At 41.1% G+C, this 26101-nt stretch overlaps 2 protein-coding genes across 2 annotated transcripts; both read right to left on the reverse strand.

The window, feature by feature from the left end:
- Positions 1 to 10871: 10871 nt before the first annotated feature.
- Positions 10872 to 20582, reverse strand: cbsb (cystathionine beta-synthase b). The gene is made up of 15 exons (XM_017410192.3): positions 20324 to 20582; positions 18019 to 18321; positions 16943 to 17049; positions 15916 to 16050; positions 15747 to 15826; positions 15471 to 15675; positions 14604 to 14695; positions 14290 to 14409; positions 14104 to 14188; positions 13899 to 14004; positions 13315 to 13392; positions 13099 to 13233; positions 12830 to 12938; positions 12654 to 12738; positions 10872 to 11946 (listed from the first exon to the last, which is right to left on the reverse strand). The coding sequence occupies exons 2-15, from the start codon at positions 18312 to 18314 to the stop codon at positions 11786 to 11788; spliced, it is 1794 nt and encodes a 597-aa protein (XP_017265681.1). The 5' UTR covers positions 18315 to 18321; positions 20324 to 20582; the 3' UTR covers positions 10872 to 11785.
- Positions 20583 to 22136: 1554 nt separating this feature from the next.
- Positions 22137 to 25864, reverse strand: u2af1 (U2 small nuclear RNA auxiliary factor 1). Its single transcript, XM_017410167.3, has 8 exons — positions 25744 to 25864; positions 24767 to 24854; positions 24334 to 24400; positions 23589 to 23638; positions 23074 to 23172; positions 22819 to 22952; positions 22547 to 22639; positions 22137 to 22464 (listed from the first exon to the last, which is right to left on the reverse strand). Exons 1-8 carry the CDS (start codon positions 25785 to 25787, stop codon positions 22356 to 22358), a joined length of 684 nt encoding a protein of 227 aa, XP_017265656.1. The 5' UTR covers positions 25788 to 25864; the 3' UTR covers positions 22137 to 22355.
- Between the last annotated feature and the right edge of the window lie 237 nt (positions 25865 to 26101).

Raw genomic sequence — 26101 nt, forward strand, 5'->3', positions numbered from 1 at the left:
TATTGAGGTGATTCCACTGATGATGATCAGTTAATCAATATATTTGATCAGCTGGCTGCTGCTTTCCCTCCTACGTAGAAGCAGCAAGGGTGGACTTAGTTTTTCCACACACAGCCTTTCAGTTTTGTTTAATAAAAAAATGACATGATGCATCTGTTTTATGTGTTTTTACAGATGAAGTTAGATTCAAATGGTTTTAGAACCTGCTAAAGACCAGATCATTGTTTTATTATGTCCTGATAAAACCATAGAACGGAAAGAGGGTGGATTTTAATTCTCCCATGACTGTATCTCATGCCCAATACAGTCTGTTACCCATAATAACAGATATAAACATGTTTAATAGCAGCTCTGTTTAAAGGTCAACACAGTACATGGCACCGTGCTTATGGACTCTTGTGTCTGAGTGAAAACTGAGCGTGTTGCCGTTACATAAGCCTGCAGTTCGCAAGGGCGTTGATAATGGGTGATGCAGAATGAGGACAAAGCCAGCAGAGCCATTTGTGGCTGAAGTGATACCTTAAATGTCAGCGTTTCAGAAATAAAGTCGCCAAGAAAATGGGAGAAACTGAAGAATTAAGTTTGGACAGCCTCATATTACGCCGCTGCAAAAATAACAAGGCACTTAAAGCACATTTGGTGTGTCATTGCTTTACTTTTTGAGTGCATGGCCAAGTGCAAACACAAACTCGATCTGTTTTGTCACATCTGGCTGTGCCTATAAAAAATTAATACCGGTCATGTGAGAAGATTTGAGACAACAAACTAGCAGCACTGCGAGCCATAAATCCAAAGAACTGGTTCACATGATGTAATGAAGGAGTCATAACAAGTGCAGGAGTTAATCTGTTAATGGATGTCTGATTTCAAACCCTTTCACTCCGAAGCATTGTGACCCTCAGATGATGGGCTGTTACCTGACAGGTCAGACCGGCTTAAAAGGATGTTGTTATTACGGCCCCCTCGCATGTCATGAAGTATTGAAAAGCCTGAACTCGGCGGTTTCGTAATGGAAAAGCCCGCCCGTCCCCTAAGAGACACCTACACAGAGCCTGTCTGGACGAGCTGACTCACTGCGGCTCTGCGCTCCATCTAATGCACCGGCGCTGCCTTTCACCGCACATCAGCATCAACCTCTTCTCTGAGGCGTGACTGGGTTTGTGTGCCAGTGATCTTTTGCACTTGAGCTTCTCTGCCCCAGTTATCAGTAATCATCTCTCATACGAGTTTAAATGATTAGTAGCCTTCCTAAATGTTTTGATTGTTCACTATTTTGCACATTCTGACAGTTTTTTAACCCATCGTTGCAACAAGTCACCTAATTTGTTTTTTGACAAGAGGTGGAACGAGTACTAAAATGATGTACTAACATAAAAGTAAAGTTACTTTGTTGAAAAGCTAAACTCTGGGTGTTAAAGGAAGGCCATTGTCACATGTGTCCTGACCCTGATGCAGAGAACGTCACACACTTTCACTGTACCATCACCCCAAAGGCACTCAGAGGGGGGATTCCCATTGAAATTGACATAAGTGTAAAAGAAACCTAAAACCCAGAGAATGGTACAAAACAGTAATGTTCATTAGTCATTGCAGCAGAGATTTAATAGTGAACTGTTGAACAGCTGCTGCACGAGGACCTTCCTGCACTTTATCTACACCTTACCTTGTCCTCTGAGGCTCTGCTGTGACTGGAGTTATCCCAGCAGGCAAAGGACACCCTGGACAGGTCGCCAGTCCATCACAGGGACAAACAGAGACAAACCATTCACACACACTCACGTTCAGGGACAGTGTAGAGTCACCAATGAAAGAAAAATGCATGTTTTAGATCTGTGGGGGGAAAACTGGAGTACAGACCAAAGGGGGAGCACACTCCACACAGAAAGAGTCAAGCCTGCGACCTTCTTTTTGTGAGGCGACAGTGCTAACCCCTTGTTCCACCGTGCAGCCCTGCTTTTAATTAAAATAAAGAAAAAAATAAAACCAGCTTATCTTGTGTCCACTTTTCTTTGTCTCGTCTGTGGCAAGCTGCTGGGGCTGGACCACAACACAAATCACACATTTGTCACAAGTTAGTCTGTAATATTCAGTATAGTTACAAAAAATAAAATACGACCTGCTTGTTTCCAATGTGCACAGGTGCCAGTGCATCCTATCTTCTTCATTTTCACTTTAGAAGTTGCAGCAGGTGGACCCTGCTGGGGGTCATCCTGTTGACTCATCTTCATCTTCTTCCGCTCCGGCGAGTCGTCTGAACCGCCACACAAATCACACATTAGTGTTTCTTCTTTACTATTACCTTTTTTCCATACTGGTCATCTTCATTCTCTCTCTTTCTTTTCTTCTGGGAGAGAGTTTGGACCTCAGGAGGTTCTGCTTCAGGTGGACTCTGACGTGAATGAGGAGGAAGGTCTGTCAATGTTTTCCTCTTCTTCCTCTCCGGTGAGCTGCTTTCTGGACTCCTGCTTAAATCATAAAAATGCAGTTTTGAGTCTCTTGATGTAAAACCTTTTCTCTGAGGTTTCACTTTGGAGCTGTTGTGGGACTTTGAGAGATTTGTTTAAAAATTTAAAAATAGTTACTATAAATGAACTCTTAATAACATATTAAATGCATCGAAGAATGTAACATAATCCCTTTTTTAAATTTCAACTCAATAACTCGTCTTATTAAGTGACTCAAAGCCAGTTTTAAGGACATAGAGGACATACTGTGGCTAATACCAGCTCAGACTGCTGCTGTCTTAAAACAACAGAAACCTCAAAGTATTCATAATGCAGACGCTACTTCATTAAAGTTCTGCATCACATGGATGTTTATACCAAAGACTGATAATGTTCTGTGTAAAACGCCTGCTGCAAAATGCATTGGCACCCATAATAAAGATAATTGTAGTAGTAGTGAGAACTGTTTACTGTTTATGGAGGCCTGGCAAAGATCTCGCACCTCTGACTTTATAAAACAAAAGCAGTGGAAGGACACCTTAAGAAAAACTTGATAGAGAAGGAGGCAGAAGGCGTTGTCTCCTCCTGATACAGTTAAGGCATGCTTAAAGGATTCTGTGGTATTTGTCCTCTTGCCTGAATAATCCGTCTGAGCTGCACACAGGGTCACAAAGTTAGTTGAACTTGTTTGTAAGGACTTTCTAAAGGGTCATACAGAAAAAAACACCATCTGACATTTTTTCCCGACGTATACATTAAATTTATAGCTGAGACACTGATTATAGCTGAATTCATTTAATGTGAGGTTATTCTGTTTGTAAGAAAGAGTTTGAGTTTGAGTGTAGTCCTAACCAATGAGCATCCAAGGAAGAGCCAAGAGACCACATGTCCATGGCAGATGTGATAGGAGCTCTGAGAATGGCCTCAAAAACACAAACTTGTTGATCTGATTACATGTTTCTGCTGTTTATTTAAATCTTACACCAGAACTGTCCTCCTGTCATTTACCTGTAAAAGAGTGGCTGGAGGTAGGTGAACTGTTGTCGCTCCTGGACGCTGCAGACCAAACCCAAGTCAATTATTTTGACCTTCAGCAGCTGTCTCACGTGGTCCACCATGATGTTGACAGGCTTCAGGTCTGTGTGGGCGATTCCTTGGCTGTTCAGTAGACCCGGGGTTGTGGCCATCTGAAAATGAACAAATGATGCTGTCAAATTAATCAATAGTCAGTACCTCATGAGCTGGGAAATCAGTCTCAAAGAACAGAGTAATAAAAGAAAAGGTCCACCTTAGAGTCGGGTCGATGGCTAGCCAGACTGGGTCTATTTTTATAGCGTCTTTTAAGCATATAAAACAACTCTTGCTCAAAAATATCATACTGATGAGAAAGATATTAGCAAATATTAAACCTCCACAGTTTTGCATGAGACTCTTTTGTTTAGTTTGTCACTGTTTTCTCAACCAACTAACACCTGTGTTAGTTTGCAAATGTAGGTGTGCTGAGTCTGCTGAATGTATCACTCCGCCTGATCGTTGGTTTTATCAGTCCGTATATTCAGCAGCTACAACACACCTATATAAGTTTAGTTACACGGATGTTGTTTGATTGAGAAAACAGTGAAAAACTAAAGAAAGGCTCTCGTGCAAAAATGTAGAGGTTTAATTTTTGCTAATGTAGCATTCTCTGACACCAGTATATTTTTGAGCAAGAGAAAAAAGAAGCCTGATACAAGAGGCACCCGTCGTGCTCGCCATTCAGGTCGTATCTCATCATTTGTGACTAGCTGGACGACATGCGGGAGTAAGACTTTAGCAGAGTTCTCAGTTTCATTTTGAGTCACAGAACATGTTCAAAAAAATTGGTCATGGAGTCTTCTCTGGCATCTCGAACTCTGCAAACCTCTGACTTTGCCAACACTCAGCGTTCAGTGAGACTGCAACTGAAAATTTGCAGATTTTCTTGCAATTCTGAGTCTCCAGTCGTCACAACCCAGTGAGAAGCTACTTTTAGCAGGACTCCTGCAGGAGAACTTCCTCCTTTTTCTTCATATGCTGTTCTCTACAGCTTATACGGCACTAACTACTGATAACTATTTGATAGAACAGCAAAATGTCCTAACTATCCCTTTAAGTAGGAGACTCTTTGTTTGGTACCACAAGCTCACAGCATCAGGACATTACCACCAGATCTAAACCCTGTAGCTCTACGTTTGGTGACGTTTTTGGAGATTTGGCTTTTTTCTGATAGATGATATCAGGTGCCATCAGATTCCAGGACGTTTGAGGACTAGATTTTTGTACTTTTCTTCGAGCCTTTCTTTCACTGTTTGCCGACTGTCCCACTGAGGTGTACTGCAGGGGAGGGCTGTTCCCAAGCGGCGGCTGCGACTGGTCTGAAAAAACAGTTCAGGTCGTTGACGAGCGAGTTGTTGTCCTACAAACGGATGCAAACTGTTCAGCTCCTCAGTTCGTCAGAGCCGAGGCAGAGGCAGAGATGTGAGTATTCGACGTTAGGCTCCTGTCAAAAATATGTGGAAAACAATAAACACAATTTTCTCCACTAATACAGCTGTGAGCAGTACCCCCGAATAAAGTGCAAAGGTTAGTTTAAAACTGCTGCTTTCCCCCCGAGGGGCCTGAGAGTGACGCACAGCAGAAATCAGAGCAAACAGCAGCTCTGCCCCTCCTTTCATTTGGCTTTTTAGCTCTCCCTAGTTGAGTAATTCTTTTAGTTCATATACATTCCAGCTACGTCTGCCTCTGGTGAAATTAATTTTCTTTGTCTGTTTTCTCTTGTTACTGCTGGGGAGAGGAGCCATAAAAGCGTGAAGCCGAAAGCAGATGGGAGATAGCGGGGGCCAGGGGTCTCCGCCGTTTCATCAGATGACACGGTTGTGATTTATGTGTTTTGACGGAGGCATGACGCAGAATGAGAAAGTTAAAACCAGAACATGTGCTTTTCCTCTCTGGTGTGTCCCGCTCCCGCTTTTGCAGCCTTTAATAAAAACCCTGTGATTTCCCACAATGTTCCCCATTGTGTTGTGTTCCTGTGAGCGAAAGAGGCGTTTACTATCCCAGGATCAAGACCAGGGTCAACTGGTTTTCATGTTTATGTGCGCAAGGTCAGAGTTCTTCAGGGAAGCATCAGCTGAGCGGGAATAATATGACCCTGTTAGAAATATTGAACTGATAAATGATATATGTGATACATGATCTTGTATTCTATTGGATTGTATCTGTATATAACATTAAAGATCCTTTTGCAAACAGTCCAGTTGTTTATTTAATCTCTGACCAGAGTTACACAGGTGTGTGAATAAATCAGATCACTCAAAGAGGGCTACTGTGGAAAGATGTGAACACTTAATATCTTACCTGTTGTAGACAGCTTTTTGAACAGACATGGTTTAGTTTAGTTCTGACCAGACTGATGAGCTAATGGCTGCTCAGAGCAAAACCAAAGTTGACTGCTGCCGTTTTAGAACATCTCCAGCCACAAAGGTTTCATAGCAGTCCATGTGAACACTGTTATAACTCATCACACCATCATCAATTTTGCACTCCTTGTCTGATTAAAAAGAATTATGTGGTTATTTGCAAGTGCAAATAGCAGCAGCAGCTAGCTGTAGCACTGTCGGTGCCGCCTGGGGCACTTCTCGCAGGAATATTAGTACCACCTGGAAGTTGCGATTGCAACTAACGACGCAAATTTAACCAATCCGAGCATATTTTGCTCCAACTTGCAGCTTTGACCATTCATGTTAGACCCCCGCCTGGTTTAACTTGTCGAATCTGAGCCTGCAAGACGAACACACGTCTGCGGCCAGATCACTGGCCATCAAATGTCACCGCTAAAACCCGCGCAAATCTGTTTCCTGACATTTTTAAAGCAGAAAGCGGTGGAAAACTGTTCGGCACCGTGCGCAACGTTCGGGTGGAACAGAGAGGAAAACCGTTCTTGGACGAGCACGTCTCTACCACAAAACATGCCCCAGAATAACCGGGCGCGTTCCTTCTTCGTGAGCTGCGTCATGACCCGGCTAGATGAGGAGTAACGATGCAGGAGTTTCTCCCATAAATGGATGAAAAGTGATTGCTGGCAGAAGCGAGAAGCTGTCAGAGCAACCGTAGTTTATTATGTCATTAACAGCTGACGGCATAAATGTGCAGCAAAGACATAAAAACAATACCAGAAATGTCTTTCTGGTTCACACAGAGCCTGTGGTTCATCATATTCTGCAGATTAGTTTATTACATTTGGACCTTGGCATCAGGAGAACTTTGTATCAGTCATTTGGGTTGAAGTGGGTGAACAGCACCATCATCACTAGATCTGAGCGGGGTATCCTTCTCATTCCCAGCAGATACACAGCTCGTGATGAAGCACCACCCGGCAAGCCACTCTGTCGGCCATCGTTGACCTTTTTGGAAAGGCTACAAGGACCACTTGCAGCTCTTTTCTGTAAACTGAATTTGCTTTTGCCACATTAATTAAAAAATAATAAAATAAAGCTTCAGACCATCGCAATTTTGATTGCAAGTTTATAAAAACGCTGCCACAAAATCAGACATTTTGGGCTGCAAAACAGAGAAAGGTCTGGAGGGACTGGAGTACCATAATATTTCTGCAGGAATCATCTTGTAATGTGAAATTGACAGAGGTGTAAAGTGTTTCAAAAAGAAGTAGCAGGAATTTTTAAGACTGTTGTCGTTTGAAGATGGCAGAAACCCACTTTCGTCCACAAACCCAGCCGGACAGGACAGGATGTCTTCTTTATTAAACACTGAACTGAGCTATTTTCAAGCCCATTGATTTCCCACAGAGCGGCTGCAGAGATAGCAGGCAGGAGACTGAACCCTGTTCGGCGCTGGCTGACGTAAGTGTAACTTTCGGGGGAAAAGGGGTCGTGACTTGCAGTTGCCGTGACCCAGTGACTTCACCGCGGCTGGTTAGATAACGGCGGCCCGGAGGTGTGGCGGGCTGCGCCACCAGAGCTGTTGCCAACGCTGGCAGAGGCAACCGAGGGATGAGACGCCCCGGATGACAGAAGTGACAGCAACAGTCCAATGACGAGAGCCCTGGTTTCACCCCCACCAGATGATGTAGACCGGCTCAGAAACCAAAGAGTGTGTTCTGTGTCACTGTAAAGAGACAGCAGACAGGAGCATTGATTACATCCTGCCTAGGAATGGATCAACTCTTCCGACTTTATTGACACAAAACAGATTTGAAAACCGAGCATGACTGACTGGAAGAGGAGGGTCCTACAGAAAGCAGGAAATGTGTGTAAATAAATACATGTCCTGCCTCAGGAGGTCTTTACATCCCCCTCAGGCTGTGATATGACATTAACTCTTTGGTTTTAAAAGTCTGTTTTGCCTTGATGCTCACATTTACTTATTAAAATATTCAAAGTGCCAGAGGCTAATTATTTACCTCTGATTCTGCTGCTACTCTCAGTAGGCAGTAAGTCAGTTTCAAAGGACTGAAATGAAATGACCTTTACAAGCGTCAGTCCTAATTTTGAAATGCACCGACTGCTTTTAGTTGTCTGTAACACACTGGGCGCAATTTGTGTCGTTTCCAATGACTTGTTGATTCAGAAAATTGCTTCATTTTCTCTTTACGTCAACAAGCAGACTGATGAGCAACTCGGCTTCCAGCAAACGCAGCCGTCAGAGTTTTATAAATATACAGGGCAGTGAATCTCACTGGGGGGTCGCAGGTTACAGTAATTCAGAACAGATAAATAAAGGAACCGTTCAGTGCTTCTACAACTAACTGAATCAAATAATATTTTAAGTAAATCGCCCAGAGGAGATTATGTTGTCAGGATTCGGTTTTACTGTGTGTTTCTTTTTGTATTTAATGTTTAATTCTGGTTTCTTTCGGTTTGGGTTTATTTTTGTCTTCACATTTTATTGTTTTGTTGGAGTTGTGTAGAGTAATTTGGAGCAGTCAGTATTTTACCTGCAGTAGACAGAAGTTCCCCCGTTAAGAGAATTAGATGGAAATTCTCTTGAAGGACCCTAAATGAGACTTCAACCCTCAGAAAGACATCAAAATAGAAGGTTGAGGTGGTTTTGAAAGATTTATATAATTCTTGTTGCTATAATTATATATTTTAGAAAATGTTACTTGAACCTCCCATTGCTGTCAGTTATCTACTGTTAACTAGTGATGAGCGATACATCAACATCTGGTACTGATCCAATACCCAGGAAATGCCAGGACAGCATCATTAATATCAGTCTGATTGTTTTAACTTATGGGGACAGAATCTTAAAAGAAAGCGCAATTCATCATGTATTATATCAATATTCTAAATCTTCATTTAATGAAGATTCAGATCCGTCATTAAATGACAGATTTGTGCTTTTAGCTGCTTATTTGCCCATTTGGCCCACCATGATCAATCAGACTTGATCCCTGCAGACGATCCTCTTGAATAAGTGTTCACGTTTAAGTGGCAATAAAGCGACCAAATCGCACACGGCGTGGACAAAGCAAAAGAACCTCTCGTACTCGATCAGTCTGCACCGATGTCTTGGTGGACATCAAGACAAGCAGAACATTTACAAGTCAAACCAACAAACATTAAAGATTTCCTCAGAGAAACCTTTAAAACCACGAGAAACTGAGGGAGAAAGAGGTCAGTTAAGGTATAGTTAACTTTCATCTTAGTAAATGTATAACAGGGTTTTTTTTACAGTGGAAAAATGCAGCATGAGGTCGTCTGACTACAACAGCAAACTCATTTTAGGAGACAGAAAGAAAAGAAAGGATGAGATATGACAAAAACAGATTGGTAAACATGGCTCTCTGAATGCTTCTGGTTCATTTTAAGCGGCATTAGGGTAGCCTAATTTACTGTTTTTATGAAAACAATAATAAAAAAATTGCTTTGTTTCTCCTTTTTTCACATTTCACATGTAAATAGTAAACATAAATCTTTTTGCAGTTTTACATTCATTTTATAAAAACTATAAATGAATTTTAAAATTGCAGTCGACATGTATAATATTCTGAACCTTTACTTATGAAACATTTCTATAAGTGGAATCACTGATTTTTAATGGACGTCCACTGTAAAAAATTGTTCCATTGAATTATTACTTTTTTAAGGTTTAAGTAGCTTTAAATATTGGAAATTTGCTCTTCAGAACAGCTTGTTACCTGTGAGAATTTCTTTAAACTGAGATTGCTCTGAGCGCTGTCTACTGCAGGTAACATACTGACTGATCATAACATAGAAACCCACTTGGAAAGAATCTGAACCCCCTCCCCAAGTTATTACTGGGAACGTTATGCAGAGAGGGATCTCCTGTAGCTGTTCTGTTATTATGACAAGAGGCAAAAGTAAGTTTGGCTAGAGCCCAGAAAATGGCTTATTTCTGTCAATAAAGGACTTAAAATTCTAAATAATAGTGGTATTTTAAGTCCAACTCCAATTTGGGTTGAACTGCCTGAACCAAGAAGAAACCAGACTGGGTGAGTTGAAAAGGTGTAGGAGGATTCTTGAACAGAAGCTTTGATACTATATATGTCAACAGGAGGTGCAGCATCTATAGAGTAAGATGTTACCAGAGCGATGACGGGAAGAGCTGCAGCATCATCTCAGGATGATGCTCCTGTCTGCTGCTGATGGCAGACAGGACGCCTCACTGATGCACAGAGGACGGCGTGATGTGACGTGATGTCTGTTGTTTTCAGCGCTGCATGGTTTGGCCGTGACGAGCGGTCCCGTTAAACAAACGGAGTTAATGTCTGCGGTCTCCAGTCTCCATGTGAAGTCAGCATTCAGCGACATCTGAGCTGTTATCTGACACAGCTCCTCATCAGGAAAAAGAGTTCGATGATGACACACGGATCCTTTCAAATGAATCACGAACTGTGTCAGAGGAGGCTGGAAGCTTGATGATTCGGTAATTTCACATATTCCTTGTCGACACAGGATGTTGTGAACATGCAGGTTAGAGTGATTCAACAGTGTGAAAAAGAATTACATCTGACACAAATACTATGATCCTGCACATTTGTATAATTATAAGCAGTTACTGGATTGGATGTTTAAAGTCTGAAGAAACAAGACATATTGGCAATTTAACTGACAGGGGCCTCGGTAGTGTGTGGAAGAACCATACACAGCCACAAAAGCTCAGGAAATGGATGGATGGATGGATGGATGGATGGATGGATGGATGGATGGATGGATGGATGGATGGATGGATGGATGGATGGATGGATGTCTTGTTTTTTCAGATGTCAATCATCCAATCCAATAAACAACAAACCAAACAAGAGTCAGAAGCTAAAGAAGGAAAATAGAGAATAAAGAAGGAAGAAGTCAAAGGACCCACAAGCAGGACAAGGAGGCAACAAAATCCAGTTTATTTGGATTGGAACAGAGCTTTTTAACATCTCAGGTAAACCAGCTGTTGAACAACAGAACAGCAGCCCAAAAGCTTCAAACACTAAATCTATGAGAACCTTAGACCTGTACCTCACTCGATATGCAGTTTAATCTCATATTGAAGGTAAATGTTGTGCATAAGAATTTAAAATGAGGTTGTAAGACACAAAAACATGAATAAATGTACTTATTGTATTAAAGCCTTGTTATGCCAGCTGTCTTGTATCTAAAAGGAGCTGTGCAATTAATTTCAAACACTTCCTAAATGTTTCAAGTTACTCATTTAACTTATTGGCAATTTTCAACCAGCAGGTCGGGTCGTTCACCCACCGGCATCAACGGGAACACAATATGAACAAAACAAACTCACGAAAACAGAAGAAAGGTAACGGTTTAAACGTGACTATAACAAGACCAGAGCTGTAAGGCAGTTTACGTTAAGCTGAAAGTTTGTTTTCTCTAAAAACACTTTTGCAATCATAAAAAAGGTCAAATGCACTGCAAACAACAGCACTGTTAGTTCAGAATTTTTTTTTAAACTAGGCCTATTTTCAACCACAGAAATGATTTAAATGTCATCCCTGTACCCACTAAAGATATCAGGCTGGCAAATATCAAATTCGAACATATCAGGTCATTAAAGGTCAAGAACAGTTTCATAAAACCCATCAGTATGACCTTTAGAGCTAAATATCTGCTCATTATTAGTCATTAACTACTAAAGTAATATATTAAAGAGCATAACTAATATTATATCTATGTTTCTCTTATTGACAACATCCACAAACAACTAAACCATCGGTTTGTTAGCTTTTCTCTGCTGAAGACACAGTTTTCATATATAAAGGTTAATTTAAAAAAGTAAAAATACTGAATATATTGTGCGACGCTGTCTGAGCTGGCTGAGCAGCTGTGTCGTTTAACATCTCAAACAGGACGCATTTCCAGAGGCTCTCTGTCTGACAGCGAGCCTTTAGGTGGTGAACAATGCTGCTCCTCGTGTGGCGTGACGATGAAGTTAAGGAGGTCGATCGCCGTCACTACGCCAAACACCATCTGCCTCTCGCAGGATGATCCATCAGCTTCATCTGGACAAAAAACAAACACTTAGGTTAGACTAATAAAATATAACCAGCTTAAAATTGACTCCTGAAAAAGAAGAGAAAAAGTGGTTTTGGCCTAAAATATTCTGGTCTCAATAAAAGTAATTGTCTACAGAAATACTACCTCAGGTTGTATTTCTTGTTTCTTTTTTTTCTTCTGCTGTATTTATTTATTTTTGGCCACAATTTTTAATAAAATAATGCAGCCAGTAACAGTTTGTCAGCGTGCAGATCAGAAAATATTATATGTTAAAATCATTATCATTGCAGTAAAACTCTGCTGTTGTTATTAAATGATTGTACATTAATGTGACTTTGGTTTGCTGGTTAACATGTTGTTGGAGTAAGAGCGCCTCCTGCTGGATAAAGCTGGAAGTTGTGCATAAAAGAACTCATTGGATTACTTCTTGATTATTCTGTATCAATGAGAGGATTGTTTAATGTCTGCTGAGAGAAACAAGTAAAGACCTTGGTTTTTATGACTCTGTGTTGATTTATGAGTAACTTTTAAGTTTAACGAGGAAACACGGTAAAATTTCACGGAGCAGAAACACATCAAACAGCAGTTCAGCTGGCTGCGAACAGGCATCACAGTGGCTTTATTTGACCTATAAAAGTAGCCTTTACAATCACTGACTTTCATTCTTCATTCTCAAACCTTTCATTATACAGAAACCAAACATATTTCTTACACTGGGTGTGATCGCGCATCACCAGGACAAAGTTGTGTGATTTGAGGATGCAGGATAACTTGGCCAGCTTGTCAGTCAGATGCACCTGAAAGGATTTAAAAGGAGCATTTCCATTAAAGGTACAGATGCAGACACGTGTTTGCCATCAGCGTAGCCATGCAGGTTGTGTGTCTGACCTGTCTGAAGTTTTTGCAGAGCGCTGTGCCGACAGGATCTGACAGTTTGACCTTCCCGGGCAGAACATCGGACAGGATGGTTCCCAGAGTCGCCATCCCCAGCATCTCTCTGTAGAATCACAGAAACCAGCAAAAAACACAGCCAGGTTTAAGAACTGGACGTATTTCTAGTTGGAGGAAGTTATGTAATAATACAAGAAATCCACTGAATCTGACTTTATATTTGGTATCTGATGAGTGCGGTAATTTAAGCTTCACTGAGCACATACCCTGACTCGTCGATGACTGGAGCCTGGTCGAAGGCCTTCTCTCTCAGGATCTCGATGGTTTTCTGGCAGGACAGGGACGGCGTGAGAGTGAGGGGGGAGGACAGGCGTAAACTCTGGACAGTCAGGTCCCACCACCTTAAAGACAAATGCTTTAAAATCCAAAGCTGAAATATTGTTGGTGTTGTTAGTATGTTTGTTTGTTTGTTTGTTTTTTACCAAGGTTTGATGCCATTCGGAGGCTCCAGGCTCAGGAAGCCCAACTCATGCATCCACTGATCGCTCAGGAACTTTGACCTGAAGGGAAAAACCAGCATTGAATTGTGTCACCAGAGACAAACAGAGGCTGGTTTCTATCCTTAAGATGTGTTTTCTTTTAACGCAAATGGGACCTGGTGCAGGTGAGAGGCTCTGAACGTATTGTCATATACGTGCTTCTCAAAATAAAATGGCACAGCCTCAATCATTTCACTTTTTAAACATTTTTTTCCACCTTAGATCCACCATCTTAAACTATGCTTTGTGCTTAGAAAGAATAAGTAACTTTACATGTATTTATTATGAGCTATGATGCTAATAATTGATAAAATACTGTATTATAGGTTGTTATAACTTTCAAAAAGAGATCAATTTAAATCTAAACTGAGGAATTAGTGACATCTAGTGGCCTAGTTGCAGAATTGCATCCATTTAATTTAAAAGAAGACATTGCTGTCATTCAGGCTTTCTAAGTCTTACAAACAACTTGATTTTATAGACTTTGACTCGTTTCTCTTTTTGTTTTGTTTTTGCTTGCTTCTCACATGTAGTTGCGGACAGAGTCGGGCAGGATGACCACGCAGCGCTGACCCTCCTCCAGCTGCTGAGCCATCTTCATTGCTGCCGCCATCGCTGAGCCAGAGCTTCCGCCTGGAGCCAAACAAGCAAATCGGTCCAAAACATATTCAGAGCGAGCTTGCACAGAGAGGAGAAATAAACAGCTCGACTCGGTGAGAGGTGTGAACGTACCGCACAGAAGGCCTTCCTCTCTGATCAGTCTGCGCGCCATGTTGAACGTTTCCTTATCAGTGGATTTGTACCACATGTCCACAACCTGCACAGGTTTGTAAAACAAACAAAACAACAAGGATAACAGAGCTGTAGTCTGGCTAGGAGGTAAAGTACAAATATCCACATGCTACTAATAACACTCACAGATCTGTCCAACACTGTGGGGATGAAGTCATATCCAATGCCCTCAACTTCAAAATGAGACTTTTTACTGTTTTCTTCTGAGTGTACCAGAACAGAGCCCTCAGGGTCCACACCGATGACCTAAAAACAAAGAAAATGTTTAAAAAGGCAGCACAGGTGGTCATGGTCATATATGAGGGACAGTATAACCTATATATGACTTAAATTACTGTATATGGTTCAGTTGCCGTGTGGTGTCAGAAGAATCTGGTAATTTAAACATTAATTGTCTGATGTTTTGAGGCCCTGGGGTTACATCAGGATGCGTGTCTTGCCTTGACATTGGGGCATTTCTCCTTCAGCTTTCGAGCGACACCTGTGAGCGTGCCACCTGTGCCAGCTCCGGCCACAACCATATCCAGTTTACCTAAAAGGAAAAGAAAGGAGAGAAAGAAAATCACTTTTTATTTGTCTCTGAACTTGAAATCAGATTCAAATCAAAGACAAGAGCCTACTTTCTGGTAAAACATACTTTTTTTTTTTGTTTACACAAACTCTTGATAGGTATATTAAGATATGTAAATTTAAATTTTTTGTTCCTTAAAGTCAGCCGCAGTGAGACAGAGTCCATGTGTGAGAATGAGAGAGAGGCAGGTGGAACAGTGAGGCTACAAGGAGCAGGACTTCAAGGACTGAGGGTTGACTGTCCAGGAAAACAGGAAGTGTGGAAAAAAGGTGAAGAAGAGAGTCCAGGCAGGTTGGAGAAAAGTTTCAGCAGTTGTTTGTGACAAAAAGGTCAAAGGAAAGATTTACAGACAGCGGTGAGAGCAGCTGTGTTGTACGGTTTGGAGACAGTGGGACGGACAAAAAGACAGGAGACAGAACAGGAAGTGGCAGAGCTGAAGATGTTGAGGTTCTCCTTGGGAGGGACAAGGATGGACAGGATTAGGAATGAGGTCATCAGAGGTCCAGCACAGGTTGAAGGACTGGGAGATAAAGTTAGAGAGGCCAGACTTAGACGTTTGGACATATGCAGAGGAGGGACAGTGGGGATATTGGTAGAAGGATGTTAGAGATGCAGCTTAGTTTTTAATTTTTGTTTTGTTTTTGCTACACAACTGAAAAGCAGTGGACTATTGGAACATATAAGCTTCTTAAGTCACACAAAGACCTATACTGTAAACAATAAAAAAGCAACACACCGTCACACTGCTCCAGGATCTCCTCAGCTGTTGTGTCGTAGTGAGCCAGGGGGTTGCTGGGGTTGCGGTACTGGTCGAGGATGTGCGAGTTGGGAATCTCGCTCTTTAGGCGCCACGCCGTGCGGATGTGAGACTCCGGAGAGTCGAAGGCCGCGGACGTAGGAGTGCGCACGATTTCTGCCCCGAGAGCTCTCAGCACGTCCACCTGCAACACAAAGCAGGAGCAGCTGCAGGCGGTGACACGCGACGAGCTTCTTCAAACTAGGAAGCACTCACCTTCTCCATACTCATCTTCTCGGGCATAACAATGATGCAGTGGTAGCCTTTGACAGCAGCGATAAGAGCAAGGCCAATACCTGCAGAAAGATGAACGAGAAGGTTTGATGCAAGCAGCTGCAGCTGATGCTACCACAACTCTGATCGGCTGAACAGGAAGTAGACGTACCCGTGTTTCCAGAGGTGGGCTCAATGAGCGTGTCTCCCGGTTTGAGCATCCCTGCTCTCTCTGCGTCCTCCACCATCCGCAGGGCGATTCTGTCCTTGATGCTGCCTCCTGCGTTGAAGAACTCACACTTGGCCACTTAACACAGAAAGAAAACCGAAGGAAAACCCAGCATCAGTGAACTGTCATAGGGTTATATTTACATCACTTTTAACATGCACTGAAGTTTTACACAAATCCCTCGTTTATAAACGACGGCTCAGGTCTGCATCTTTTATATTTCTAATTTGGGACAGCAGCGAAGTAGCTTTTGTCCCCTAAAAATCGCGGCTATATGGTTAACGCTTTGTCCACGCAACATTTTGGGTCAGGTGCACTGAAGCATCCCGTGCGTGGACATCTAATTGGTCAGCAGTCCCTCGGTTCTGTCAAAGCCACTTTGTGGACGGGCGGATAACAGAGAATGGCCATATTGTTCCTCTGCTTGTTGTGTCTTTTCCTAAATGGCTGATTGATTCAGGCGTATATATGTTGTTGATGCACTCGGTCTGAAGTGCTACAAATGTTTGGGCTGCAGAGGAAGCCAGGAGATCCTTATAACCATCAACAACCTGTCCTACAGCTCCATTCCCCTGTCGATTACATAACTATTGACGTTATGTGGAGACAAAGTGTCTGCAGAAGATCAGTGTAAAGAAATCAGCAGGCTGGTGTTTTGAAACAAAAACTGAAAAGAAAAAAAGTGTTAAGTGCAGCTTGAGGCCTGAGAGTTTGGCTCAGAGGAATTCCATTTGCATACCTTATTTGAGAATTTTGTCACGTACAATAAGACTGTTTAGCACTGTAACCTTATATGACAGGAGGACAAAGGACATGCATGTGTCTCCTGGAAGACAATTCAGCATATGTTCAGAGGAGGATTGTTGCATTTATTAGGAGATGATTGAAATTATCTTTTTCCTGCAGTATTTTTTGTGCTTGTTTGTAAAAATAGTTTACTGTCTCTGCCTGTACTGACGTTTGTACTCACAGATTTCACACTTTAGGCCAAACTCCTTTGGGATTCTGTTCAAGCGAACCAAAGGTGTGTATCCGACGTGGCCAAGGATGTTGGGGAGGACAGTCTGAGGTTTAACACTGCACAGGATAAAATCACACAATCAGAAAAAGATAAAGTCAACACAATCAACAGCATACAGTGAAATGACAACAAAAACCTCATAGAAAAAAATCAATAATATAATAGTTATGTGTGAATAAAAATGCTATCAAATCTACAAACACTGATGAACGCAGCTTAGCAGCTTCTATACGACTTCATTTAGTTTTTTCTGTAAACTTCTGGCAGAACCTCAGCTGCTGGTAAATTCCTGTAAATTTCAAGTCTTAATAATGGTATTATGATTTACAGTTGCACTGCATTTTCCTTTTTATTAAAAGACCTGTTAGATTTGCGATATTTATGTTGTTTAAAGTACCTTAGACAGATTCGTAGTGTATCTACTTTTTTTACGTAATAATTTACCTTAAGCAAAGAACAGTTCTCAGCTGTGAAACACTTTCAAAGTACAGGGACTGTGTTCGAACATTGTTCTTTTACTTTTTACAGGGAATTTCTGGCAACAACTGCTGTAAATTTACCTTTAATGCCACTGTTTCAACGGTGTAGCAATGAAAAACTTTAAAAAATCAAAAAATAATAAAAGGTTTCTGAGTATTTGATACAGATATTGAATTTGTGAACAGTAAAAATTATTGGATATAAAAAAAAACATGGCTTGTTTTTGCAGGCTGTCAAATAATTTGGTTTAAACTTATATCCAGGAAGGCAGAGCTGCAGTCAGCGTGCAGGACCTCATTTTCTTTAATCATGCTGTCTGCAGACACCTTGACCTGTGAGAGGGTGTGGGTATGATATGAGATGTGAGGCCATGTTTCAGCTTCACTTGATGACACCAATTAACACAGTTTCAGTCGAGCTTCTTAATCAGCGTATCTCTTCTGCAGTGCTGCATTTTACTGCATGTTTTCTTGGCTTTAATCAGCTGCCCCGCCCTGTCCTGATCTAATTAAGCTCATTTCATCACTCATCAGCCCGGGTCTCACCGAGGGGGGTGGCTGTGAGGCGACTCTGAAGCTGGAGCTCCAGGCCTCCAGGTGCATCTGCTGGGCAGGTCAGGGTGGATCCATTTGACCTCGTCCTCAGCTTCCTCTCCACGCTCGCCGTGCTCCCCACAGTTATTCTGCGGCTCGTCCTCGGCCTTGAGACGGTTGCCTCTGCTGGTGAAAATGTCAGCGACTCCGTCCTTTTTGTGGGTGTCGTCTGCTCGTATCAGACTGCCTTCATCAGGGCAACGTGGCTGGCCATCCTTCAGACACTTACTTCCAAACACAGAAGGCATCGCTCACCTGCAGCAACACAAAGCAGAGGTCACAGTCACACACCAACACAGACCCATCAGCTGACACATCAGTGTCATTCTCTGAAGATTTCTCTAAATGTTACACAAATTACACAAAGATCATCCTCTGCTAAAGCTAATACAGTATGTATAAACTGTATAAACAAAACTCCGCTTGTAGCTTTTGTGTAGCCTCAGTAATCTCAGACAAATTGCAACACAAAGATCTTCTGTCTTCTTAAATTAATTTCAGAAAATCATGTTTTATTAAATCGATACTCATTTAACTGCAAGTTTAAAATGCTGACCACACCCTTCACAAGAATAAAAAATACAGCTTTATTTTGCAACAACAGTGAAGTTATTCCAAATAAAAAATTATATATTTGTAAATACATTTTTCAAATTGTAACAAAACTTCATGTTCTTGCAAGACTAATAACTCATGATACTGATCTATTAATTAAATTAATGTAACTGAAATTATTTTTCACAGACATTAAAAGGAGCTTCTTTAAAGGGATAGGTTAAATATTTTAAAGATTTAAAAATTAAGAACAGCAAATATCTTACCTGTTGTAGATAGTTCTCAGAATGGAGAAAAAGAGTTTAAACCTGACAGGACTGATGAGCTAAAACAAAATGGATTCTTCATGCTAACACTACTTTATGAACCTTTACACTGCCCTCAGCCTCTTATTCCAGCACAAATATTCTGATGGTTTGATGTAATATTTGTAAGTTAAGTTTTCAACTGGACTTGGATTTTGGCTGCTCCCAGAGGAGCCATTAGCTCAGCAACCAGCTCAGAAATAAACTCTATTTCTCCAAACTGACGTCGTTCAAACTATCCACAGCAGGTAAGATATTAATTGCTCATAACCTTTCCACAGAACCCCCACTTCAAAAGATCCCTCCAAAAACAAAAGATGAGAGGGAAGAGAAGATTCCTGTTGCTTGTGCACTGAATCGTGGATAGTAATGATAATAAATTGCTCTGGTGGAGAAGACATATTTGAAAAAAATGAAAGCTCTACTGGGTTAGAGCTCAAAGTTAATAAAAGGTAACTCCTCAGGCTCGAACTGAAGCTGAAACTGCAAAATACTGGTGCATTTAAAAAAAATCAGAAAACTGAAAGCTTAGCCTCTTTCAAACAATCAGCCAACCACCAACTGACAAACGTACTGATATATTTCATTGATAAAATACAAAAATGTCAAATGTTACTGATGCCACCTTGATTCCAAACTAAAAGTTAATTTAACTTCTGTTAAAAAAAAAAAGAGAAAAACCTTGAATCAGCATCAAGTGGCTAAATATAGGGGGGCAGAGAGAATGTGAGAACAGGTGCAGTTTGGTATTTCTAAAGAGAAAGTTTACTTTTCTGATTCTGGATTCTGAGACTGAACAAAGCGCTGACAGGATTCGGCTCATAGTCAGGATTTTAGAGAGTTTACCTCAGCATGTAATCTGTGCAAAACAAATCTGACCCCATCAGCTTTATTAAAAAAAAGCTAAAACCAGAGATAATATTCAGAAGATAGTAAACTAATTGTTGTTTAACAAAATAAATAATACAATTAAATGTATGGGAATAAAAGCCTGATTATTAACTTTCATCAAGAAGTCAAAGAACAAACTTTAAAACTTCTAATCAGGAGTAAATGAGCATTAGAAGACAAAAAACAAAATCTACAAACCATGAAGTATTTGTGCATCTAAATCCTTATTTTATAGTTCTATAAAATGAGCTGCAACATACAGAGAAATATGGCCTTAGAACAAATCAGTCAGCTTGTAAATTAGTAGAAAATGAGCAGATTTATGATGGTTGTAAACGTCTGCTTCTATAGATGGACATCCATTAAAAGACAGCCTGCCTTAGTAGTTTTATTGACTATAAACTGATCCAGTGAACAAATCCTGGCTAACGTTAAGAAATCTGTAAAAAAAACAAAAAAAACACCCCGAGCTGTGGTTTTGTTCCTGGAAAAAGAGGGCTACTTACAGAGAGGTTTGGCACCACTGACACACTTCCAAAGACTTGTCCACACAAAGACACTCATTCCCACCCAGGACCAATCTGTGGGGGTGTGGGGTCTTTTATGAAGGGGACCAAACCACTGAGGGCTGACTGGGGGGGAGACACCGTTTCCCTGCTTTTAAAACCCTTTGCTTTTGCATTCATAGTCTGTGTCTTTAATGCATATTATGACGTTCTTTACAGTCATGTAGTTTTGTTTGAAATGATCAAATGGGCTCAATAACGTCTTGTTGTTCTGAGGAGCCGGGCTCCGGGTACCCCTGCCCCCCCTTCAGGGTTGTGAAAACCTGGTGCAAATGCTTGTTTTGTTTGAAAATATTTCAAATCTTGGATAATTTAGGTACTTTTAGTCAGCAAATGTTTCACGAACTGCACAGAAAAAATCAAACTGCAGCGTCTGCATCGACTTTTAAGGTTTTCTGATTAAACATTTTGATGAAACTCTTCTTTAAGCACGTGAGGATTAATATGTCAGGTTTCGTCTGGAAAGAGTGGGACGTTATCATGTCTACTCCCACCAGAACAGACTGATGTAGACCTAATATACAGTCCTGGGGTTAAAGTACGGTGACTGTCCAGGTTGAATACAAACCTGCTTTTACACATATTCAACATGAGCATAAATGTCATTAACGTTGGACCTGTCACCCTCAGATAAAAGGAAAGTTCTGGAGCCATCGTGGTCCGGGTCCAACAAGTCCACTTCACCCCGGACAGAGAAGGGGCCGACCAACGAAGACAAAAGCAACGCCACACGGACACGTCTTCTGGAGGAAGGTTTTATGGTCAGAAGAGACAATAACGAGTTGTTAAAACACATAAAAACACTGTTTCAGCTATTAAGCACGGTGGTGGTAGCATCATGGGGTACTGGTGTGTTGCACAAAGTGGATGGGACAATGAAGAACTTCATTTCAAATCAGCAACTAGATGGTCTAAACTTAGGCAACAAGACAATAAACAGGTTTTCAACTGGATTATGCTTCTAATATGGCCTCCACAAAGACCTCAACCCTGATGGGAAATTATGCGTTTGTGCATAAAAAACAAGTTAAAGTCAGAAAATAAAACCATTTTAACTGAGCTGAAGTCTGCCAACATCCAGACAGAATTACCACAGAAGCAGCTGCTCATCTTCAGATAAACACGAGTTTAATTTGCAAAATGTATGGCTTTTGGTTTTACTGCGACCTTCGATAAAACCTGCATTTTTGTTTTATTTAGCTACTGTTTAAATGCAAATCTACATCTTACAGTTAAAACCATTTTAAGTTGAAGGAATCAACTTTTAGACTCTTCAGAAGAATCAGAAGTTTGGAGTTCCTGTACTAAATGTCTCTAATTTACAGCCAATGTTATTTTATTCCTGCACACCTTTTTTTAATGTGATCAGATGTTTTCAGAGATGGCTGCCGGACTCTCAGTTTTGTTTTAGGCTCGTTTGGTTTTGATTAAGGAGGGTCGTTAGGAGTCATTAAACCTATTCGGTTGTCACTCATCAGATGTTTTATCAGCTCAACCAACACAAAGTGTGTCGCTCACGTTTTAAGGTGTGAACAGCTGAAACTCGGGCAGATTTAGAGCTGTGGGATAAATCAATCATACGTTTTAAACTCACCTTTTTTCTTTTTATTTGGCTCAAGATGACCAAGACGTTGCTCTCTAAAAGTCTTTTAGTGTTTCTTTACATTTTTGCTGCTTTTCGGACTAATTTGCAGTTCGGTACCACAAACACATCCGTCCAGAACGGTGCTAACAAACAACAGTCGGGACTTAGTTTTGTTAAGAAAACATTTATTTTATTGAGGTGAAAGTTATTTTCAGAAATCAGTTTTAAAACAACACTGCCAAAGCTTCATACTGACTGCCTTTCGGTTAATCCTAGAACAAATCTGGTCGTGAAGAAACTTTAAAAAAAAAAAAAAAACTTAAAAAAAAAAAAAAGACAGTGATGGATTCAGGGTTGGAGGGAGGAGCAGACGTCCCGGCTGGAGGCTCAGAATCGCCCTGAACGCTCTCTGTCTCTGGGACGGCGCCTGTCGTGGTCGCGGCCGCCCCCTCGCCCTCTGTCTCGGTCTCTGGATCGGGACCGAGACCTGTGGCGCCTGGAGAGAATAAAGAAAGATGTCTGTGTGAAACAAGCCCGCGAGGCAGCTTATTTGACGCTTCTGAATGTTGCGCTCGTACCCCTTCCTGCGGCGCCCATACAGCTCTCTCCTCAGCTCACGTGAGATGGGTTTCAGGTGCATGAAGTTACAGAAGCCTCCGCGGGTGCATTCACTGTCAGGAGGGAAAACGTGCAGTTAGATGACTTTATTCGCTCAGCTACAACCAGCGTCAACAAACATATCCATCACTTTGATTACTGAGCGCTGCATTCTCGTCTAAATGGTGACCAGGACGCTGCTATAAAAGACCTTTCCTGCCTACATAACTCTGCTGCGTGGCGTGGCGCTCACCCCATCTCGTACTGACGACAGCAGGCCTCTCTGAAGTCTGTGACAGGAGAGAGCTCGGCGTGGATGGGCTGTCCGTTGAACCAGCGGTTGTTCAAGTCTATCACAGCCTTCTCAGCATCTTCTTCGTTCCGAAACTGCACGGGACGACATGTGGAAAGCAAACGCGAGGCTTCAGAAGCTGAAGGAGCGATCACGACTGTAGATAGGCATGGTGGTGTGGGGTGCGAGTTGTGGGCGCTGAGGCGCGACGCTCACCTTCACGTAGACGTTTCCAACCAGGTGGTCCCCGAGGTTGTCGCAGACGTTCATCTCCTCCACCTCTCCGTACTTCTCTTCCATCTCCGTGAAGACTTCCTGAGAGGAGGGGAAACAAACGTAACAGGTGAGAGGTTTGGGCCGCCAAAAACATTTTTTATTATTAAAACACAAAATGGGAGGGATGGAGGGAAATAGTTTGACTGCTGATATACAGCATCACTTATTTTAATAACATAATGTTAATTCTGAGGATGGGAACTGTAATTAATAATAAATTTGTGAAAAAAAGAGCATTTGTCTTGTCCACAGAGTCCGGATAAGACTAAAACTGTGCAATTATTCATTGTGATATAGTTTTATAATCAGCTTTCAGCACTTCAGCTCTTCCATATTCTTTTAAAAGCTACATTTTATTCACGACTTCCTGCTCCTTTAAATATGGGTACGTTTAAGAAAAAACACAGTTTGGTTTCCTATCATGGAAAATAAAACAGTACCAGGAAATGAGTTACCTCGAAAAACTCATCGTAGTGCTCCTGCATCTCCATGTCACTGACGGTACCTGGAGGGTAAAGGAAAGAGTCAAGAAAATAAAACTAAAAAGCAATAAATGTCCAATGATCGTCACAAACAGTGTTGATAAAGTCCACTTGTTTCTGTTTGAAGTGATTTCCTGCCCACCACACTCCTCCTCATGTTTCTGACTCCTCAGGGTGACAGTGTTGATGCGACTAACAAACTTTATTCTTTATTTTTTTCCCTTCACACAGTTTAGGATTCCTTAATAAAATGAGCACTTCATGGATTTCTATTCAGACATTATGACTAAAGAGATATTTATTGAGGAAAATGGCAGAATTTATTGCTCGACGTGAAACTATAGTCAGCGGGTTTTGTAAATGTAATGGTTCTTTTTGTGTCTTATTCCTGATGTTTTGTTTTAGCCTCATTATTGTTTAACAACTGTTACAAAGAGCAATTACTGATAAATGGCAGATAGGAGAAAGCAGCCACAATGAGTGCAGAAGTGTGGACTGTCTGACATTACAATATTGTTTGTCGAATGCTTGAAAGATAAATACAAAGCATTGTCAAACGTTTCACATACGGGATATATTTCAGAGTTATTCTTCTGACATTTGGTGTCTGTTAGAGACGTAGCTGCTGCCGACTTACAGCAGCGTGAATGTCAGGCACAATAAAAGCAATACAAAAAAAATTAAAAAATAAAAACCAGAAATCGCGATTTTCACTTACAGGTCAGGCCGTCCAGAGACTGAGTGTTGTTCTGAGGGTTCCTGTAAATGTTCAGCAGGGCGATTGTCTGAAACACAACAGATTTATTACTGAATTATTCAAGACGAGCGCCAAGATCAAATGTCTCCACAGCAAAACACAAGAAAATGTGACTTTTGATTACAAATAACCTTTATGGCTTTTTATTGCATCTGTCTGAGCTGCAAACCTAATCTCACCGCAATGACTACGTCAAATAACAATCAACTTATTTACAGCCACAGTTCATTTAGGTGACAAATGCCTCAGAATTTGAAGAAAAATATTGATTTATAGAATAATATAAACAACTTCATAGTTTTCATTATAGGAACAGAAAGCTTTTGTTGTGGGATTTGGTCAAAATGGAAAGCAATAACGACCATTTAGAAGAAAGTCAGGGCTGTGAGTTTACCTGGCTGAACGTCGGCTTGTTGTGTAATCTGGAGCAGCGGTCGCCATGTCGACAGGCACCAATTTTAAAATAAAAAGAGCAATTAACCCTGAAAAAAACACACACACAAACAATGAATGAATGAATGAAAGTCAGATAAACAAAAGAAGGTCCACAAAAACAATGAGATTCATTTTAAAAATCAGGAGGCAGGTTTAAAATGATTATCTTTGACATAAAAATCTGAAAATTCATATAAATGTCGATTTTTTTTAAGTCTGCATACCTGCTTCTGCTTTAAAGTGACAATTTTTTTCTTCCTGATCTAATTAATTATGTATTATCAATAGTTGTGTTGTGTATTATTAATAGTTACACAAAGAGATATTCATATAGGTTATAAAAAACTGGAAATATTTTTGTTTTCAGTACTTTGAGGGGTCGGTAAATTAGTGGGGAAGGGCCGCGGTGTTGACTTGAAAAAATGGGAATCGCATCATTTATACGCCAGCACGCATAGAAGTGAACCAAGCAGGCGGAGCTAGCGGTCAAATCTGAGCAACGCACTAACGGTTAAAGGATAAACTCCTCCCTTGTCGTTGCTTTCAGCCTGATCACTCGCCGGTGTACCAATAAGGAGCGGACCCAGTCACTGCAAGCGTTGACCATTTAGCGGTACAAAGAAGTGTGTCAGCGGGTTAAACAGCAGCTTGTAGTTCATGTAAACCAAATACCCAAGTTAGAGCGTATTTATTAATTAAACAACAGATAATGGTTCCCAATTATTTCTTTGTTCCCTTCTCTCGCTGCTACCTTTTAACGCAAAACCAGTCGAGGTGCGAGTTAGCTTATTAGCACTAGTAGCTACGGCTAAAGCCAATGTGTTGGCCATGTTTCCGTCCGCAAACACAACAGAGTTCCGCTCATCGGACCAAGCTTTGGAGAAACTAAACGATAAAACACCTTACAGTTCAACCAAGTTAACATTAGTGACTCACTTATCCTTTTCTGTCCCAAAAATAGATGCGAGGTATTCTGCCATTTTGGCTCGTCTGTGTTTCAAACAGACAGCATCAGCTAGAACACTTCCGGCCCGCCGGGTTTTCAAAATAAGAGCCTCACGCAACAAAACATTATCTATCTCCCCAAAAAACTAAATTATTATTAAATGAATGAGTGTACCCAACTCCAAACCATCAGCAAATGTATCTAACTTCTTATTGTTCCAAAACAAAAAGAGGAGATTGTTGCAAAAAGCAAATACTTTTTATTTTAAGCCCTATATTTTTAATGTTATTTTAAATTTTGTCTGGTAGAAACTATAGTTTCAACCCAGTTAATTTACTAAAAGATATA

The sequence above is a fragment of the Kryptolebias marmoratus genome, linkage group LG6, assembly GCF_001649575.2.
Source record: "Kryptolebias marmoratus isolate JLee-2015 linkage group LG6, ASM164957v2, whole genome shotgun sequence".
In the NCBI taxonomy this organism is placed as follows: Eukaryota; Metazoa; Chordata; class Actinopteri; order Cyprinodontiformes; family Rivulidae; genus Kryptolebias; species Kryptolebias marmoratus.

Excerpts from the sequence above, each read along its gene's own strand:
- cbsb (XM_017410192.3), bottom strand. The coding sequence starts at position 18,314 with ATGCCTTCTGTGTTTGGAAGTAAGTGTCTGAAGGATGGCCAGCCACGT. Across the intron at positions 14,696-15,470 it reads GATCCTGGAGCAGTGTGACG|GTAAACTGGATATGGTTGTG; the intron begins GTGTGTTGCTTT and ends TTTTCCTTTTAG. Across the intron at positions 12,739-12,829 it reads TCTGCAAAAACTTCAGACAG|GTGCATCTGACTGACAAGCT; the intron begins GTCAGACACACA and ends AAATCCTTTCAG.
- u2af1 (XM_017410167.3), bottom strand. The coding sequence starts at position 25,787 with ATGGCAGAATACCTCGCATCTATTTTTGGGACAGAAAAGGATAA. Across the intron at positions 22,953-23,073 it reads TTGGAAACGTCTACGTGAAG|TTTCGGAACGAAGAAGATGC; the intron begins GTGAGCGTCGCG and ends CGTCCCGTGCAG. Across the intron at positions 22,640-22,818 it reads TGTCGTCAGTACGAGATGGG|TGAATGCACCCGCGGAGGCT; the intron begins GTGAGCGCCACG and ends CCCTCCTGACAG.